This window comes from Poromitra crassiceps (genome assembly GCF_964638095.1).
Source record: "Poromitra crassiceps genome assembly, chromosome: 9".
Classification (NCBI taxonomy): Eukaryota; Metazoa; Chordata; class Actinopteri; order Beryciformes; family Melamphaidae; genus Poromitra; species Poromitra crassiceps.
In genome coordinates, this window is record NC_139630.1 from 52,768,748 (window position 1) to 52,773,747 (window position 5,000).

At 43.0% G+C, this 5,000-nt stretch overlaps 1 protein-coding gene across 3 annotated transcripts in view; it reads right to left on the reverse strand.

Moving 5' to 3' along the window:
* Positions 1 to 4,095, reverse strand: part of map7b (microtubule-associated protein 7b) — a gene marked incomplete at its 5' end in the record, with an annotated part of 45,591 nt that extends 41,496 nt beyond the window's left edge. For all 3 annotated transcript variants that reach the window (XM_083642694.1, XM_083642696.1, XM_083642693.1), the window contains one exon: positions 4,050 to 4,095. In XM_083642694.1, the coding sequence (XP_083498820.1) occupies positions 4,050 to 4,095 (46 nt within the window). The remainder of the gene's footprint in view (positions 1 to 4,049) is intronic.
* Positions 4,096 to 5,000: the final 905 nt, after the last annotated feature.

Genomic DNA, 5,000 nt, shown 5'->3' on the forward strand with positions numbered 1-5,000 from the left:
AGTAACTCTGTAACCCTACACTCAGACTTTAACCGGATAGGCTGGCCTACACACCCTTCTCACAGAGAGAGAGAGAGAGAGAGAGAGAGAGAGAGAGGGGTGGGGGGTGGGAATGGATGTTCTACAGAGCAGTGATTCCCAAAGTAGGGGCCGGGGGCAATCCAATATTCCAATGGCTTTTTCTTCAAGCTGGAGTGAAGATACTGGTATCATATGAAACTAGAAGACCTAAGGCCTCCATCGATAGCAACCCCGTCGTGCTAGCTTGTCGGGAAGCGGGCGAAATAAAGCTCCAAATGTAGGCTACATTTTGGCGAGGAGGAAAAACTATTTCAAAGTATGGCTGGAATAGAGAATAGTTCAATACATATTGATATGTCCCTTGATAATGGAGTGCGCTAAAGTTCCCACCCGAACATACCGTAAAGCGAATGGGGAGAAAACGTCTGCTCTGTTCATGAAATGTACGAGTTTATTGTAAATCCTGGCAGCATATTCTGGACATAATGGAAGGGATTCCCCTCTTGCTTTCACTGTGGCAATGCAAGATAATCAGTAGGCTGTAGGGAGGGCTGCAGCTCCTCCCAACCAATCAGGGCATAGTATAGATTAGAAGACTATACTGTGACTAGTGCAGCAGCACCTTGTACTAAGAGGCTAGCCTACTGAAGTTACAAACGATGACAACTTGATTTGGGCCAGGATGAACGTTAAGCCGATGAAACATCTCACATTGTCGAGGGGAAACGGCCAGACAAAAGGGTCGACAAAGATTAGGAGGCCGTTCCGATGATGATGATGATGATGATGACCCTAATGCAAAGAAGCTAATTCAGTAGCTAAGGCAGGTGTGGGTAGGGATTTGACTCGGGCTACAGATTCGGCTCGCCCTACCGGATGTGCTCAGCTCAACGGGGTCTAACCCTAACCCCTAACCCTAACCCTGACCCTGATTCATATTTTTAATGTCCATCATGTCTGATAACATCAGTAGCTTAGCGTTAGCTTGTGAGCTAATCTAAAGCTGTCGGCCATTTTGCCCACGTTAATCCCACCCCATGCCCGGCATACAGCCAATCACAATGCGTGCCCGTGACTGCCCGAGCTGAAATTGGACCCCATCGGGAATTGCACCGACACAGGAAGTAGTTGGAGGCATTGAGGGGGTAGGGCTGGGCGATACGGATTGAGATCAATATCACAATAGTCATACAGATTTTTCTCAATATCAAGATCATGATATGGTGGTTCATGTATGTAAAATCAAGTTGAATCAAATTCATCTCATCATTCATTTGTCGACTGAATGTGTCTCAGAATGTCATTATTAAGTTGTTGACTGATCCTGGGCTAAGTACTGTGAGATACCAGTCACATATATTCTGGTATGATTGCCTTTTATAGTTTTTGTTTTTAGTGCTCTTATGTGTTTTGTGTCCTTTTTAATTGTGTATGTGTCATCTATGGACTATGCCTCTGCCAATAAAAGTTGATTGATTGATTGATTGATTGATTGATTGATTGATTAAATAATATTCCTACAATACGTCATTTTATCAGATAGTTGAAGTAAGATTTGGTGAACATCAATTTAGACAGCAGAAATGTGTCACGATATCAAAACATCTGCATATCATTGTAATATTTTTCTACTGAGAGAGGATAAACAATATCATTAAATTATGGGCAGCCCTAATTGAGTGCATGGCGAGGAGGAACAGGAAGAGTGACAGTAACTTGGCTGTATATGAAAGCCTATATCAAAGGATGTATAATGTTAGAGAGGCTAATTAACTTGTAGGTCAGGAAATGGCTTGGGGTGCCAAGGAACTACGGAGGGGAGTGAAATGTACATGTGTGGAGGTAAACTAAACCTGAAGGTGTGGCAGCAACAACTTTGAGCAACCGGTTAGATAATCATTTGTGGGCTGATAGGAAGGAAGATATTAAAACTGGTTGTGTCCCTGTGGGAGAAAGGATGAGGAGGGACGCATGTTTGTGCATGCAGGCTATATAGTAGGGCAGTTGAGGGAGGGCAGATGATCATAATAAAGCAATACTATTGGTTGGTTTGTTATTGTTTGTTTGGTACTAGTAAGATGGTCGCTGGTATATTTTTTTGTTAGTAGTAGGTTACCGTAACCATCTCTGAGTTAGTAGCCTACATCAGTGATTCCCAACCAGGGGTACGTGTACCCCTAGGGGTACTTGAGCAGCTTGCAGGGGGTACTTGGAATGATTGGGGAATACAATTTACCTCCAAAATGATAAATAAATATATATTCCAAGTCATTTCATAAGGCCAGTGTTAAAATGTGATGTGTGTGCCGCAACTAGTTCTGCTGGCAAGTGTCAACTGCTACACTGTTCTGCTACTGATAATGGCAAAAAACAACAACTAAAAAGGCCAAACACCGGCAGTTCAGTGAAACATATTTTGTATAGATTTACTTGTATGTAATCAACACGCATGAGTGAGGGGTACTATTGTCATGGAAAAACAGCTCAAGGGGTACATAAGACAAAAAAGGTTGGGAACCACTGGCCTACATCACCCTTTTAAAATCTGTATTCAGCTCCTGTATGAATGCTTGCCCTGGGTTACAAGGGACTGCTATATCACACCCTGTGTTTTAACTGACTGTTCTCAATGAGTTATTTGCAACAGAAAAAATAAACTCCATGACCATGACATAAAGGAAAACACACTTTTACCATCAAGTGTTTGACCTGCATCTGTCACCTTTCATCTTCATCTCTATAGTCCCTGAAGCAAACTTCTCACACTAATCAAACAACATTATGTCAAACAGCACTCACAAGTGAAGTGGCTAACGCTGAAGGATTCAAAAGGGAGTAGGATTTCCAGGGTTTGCAGCTTACCAACAACCGAATTCCAGCCAGTGTTTAATTATGTTGTTTTTATTACATGGTGTTGTTACATGCAAACAAACACGTGTTCCATTGTGCTATTCCTGTGTGAAGCTGACATTTCTGACTTTTCAACGTGTCTGGAATGCAGCACTGAGAGAAAACATGACGAAATAGCCTACTACATAGTAGGCCTATATAGGCTATAGGGTATGTAGGCCTATGTCAGCATTTCAGTTTTCTCCTCTGATAGGCCTGTTTGATATAATGGAAAACATTTGTCCACCTTTTACTCAAAAGTTGCTCAAACTTAAGCATGATTAAGCCACAAGAAACCGTACAGTGAATTTAGAGTCATTAAGATGCTTTGTCAGTCAGGCACAATGTGAATGGTAGGCTAACACTATACTGCTAACACTGTATCTGGATGCAGTATTTTCCCACCCAAATATAGCCTATATAGGCCTAGGCTAATTTGTCATGTCGAACAGTAAGAGGCTAACCAAACCTGTTGCTAGATGCATAAGTGCTGGTATGTTTATTTTCAAGGGGCGTAGCCAGTAACTACTCATATTCATTCATTCATTCACACTCATTAACTGTTTGGATCACAGGTGCGTTTATCGAGTACGATTAGATTTACAACGGCTAGAGCATGACTCAACCAATCAGAACCGATGACCAGAAAGATATATCCAATGAGGTAACTAACCTAAATACACATTCAACTTCAGCAGCTCCTGTCTGACATGACACGTTCAGGAAGCCTCTGGCCATTTCCATGAATGCACCTGTCACGTCAACTAAAACTCAAGGGGGCATTAGCCGACGAGTTAACAAAATGTCAGCAACAGGTGTCAATCGACCTGCGCAGGAAAAGCTGAAAGTGTTCAGCAAAACAATAACAGATGTAAAGCGGTAAAGATGTATAAGTAGTTTTGGGGAACAAGTCGTGTTTGTTAAATGTAAAGTAGAGCTAAATCAACCGGTTCTCTGAGTTAATCCCATTCCCGTGACCCGGGCCGGACTTGCAATCTCTCTTCTCGTCAGGGTTCAAAACATCTAGAAAAACAATCATGCCATCGCTGACCAGGCTCTCATCAGGGACATGTACGTCCTCCAAAAAGTTTGTCAAAGTAAACTTTGGTGTGGAGAAGGGGCTGAAGGGCTGAACTCACCTTGGGACTCGGTGGGAGATGCGTCGCTGTCGTCCTGCTCCGCCATTTCTCCTGACGTCAGCTCAGCTGAGAGGGATCAGCGGCAGGCTAGAACACAAGGGACCAAAAGCCCTGCCTGGGATAGCCCCTGCCCTGCCAGAGACAGGCTGGCAGGCGCCCTCCTGTGGACAGGTGGGGGATGACACAGACACAACAACATAGCTATCCGTATGAAAATAAACAATAGCCTATAATAATAATGAGCCTAAGAAGAAGAAGAAAAATGATTATCTCCATCTCCCCCCCCCCTTCCCCACACACACACACACACACACACACACACACACACACACACACGCACGCACGCACGCACGCACGCACACACACACACACACACACACACACACACACACACACACACACACACACACACACACACACACACACACACACACACACACACACACACACACACACAGCCTACAGAGAGAAACAGACAGTGAAGCCTCTCATTAGTGATTAATTTAGCCTCAGTTTGGGCATCATTGTGCACCTCATATAAGTAGTAAACCTTGCATTATTGTCGTCTGCTTATTTTTTAGAACTGTGAAATTCAGTTAGCCCCTATTGCCTTTTTCACTGAATATACAGTAACTAGTCAAGTCAAGTCAAGTTTACTTGTATAGCCCTAATTCACAAGCATGTCTCAGAGGACTTCACAGAGAATATGTCTATAGCTAAATCTAGCTGACACAACAATAACAATTACAATAGTAAATATAGCCGCAAGCGGCGATGCGGGGTCCAAGCTTCTGGTGACTTGGGGGTTATATGTCAGATAATATTAATATAGACACAGAATTGCACATTTAGTCAGAGTTGATATGTGCACAAGTGTACCAAGTTTGTAGTAAGTAATATGTAGTTAAGTAGCAGTGGTGGTGGTAAGCCAAATGGTGGCTGTCAAAGAAT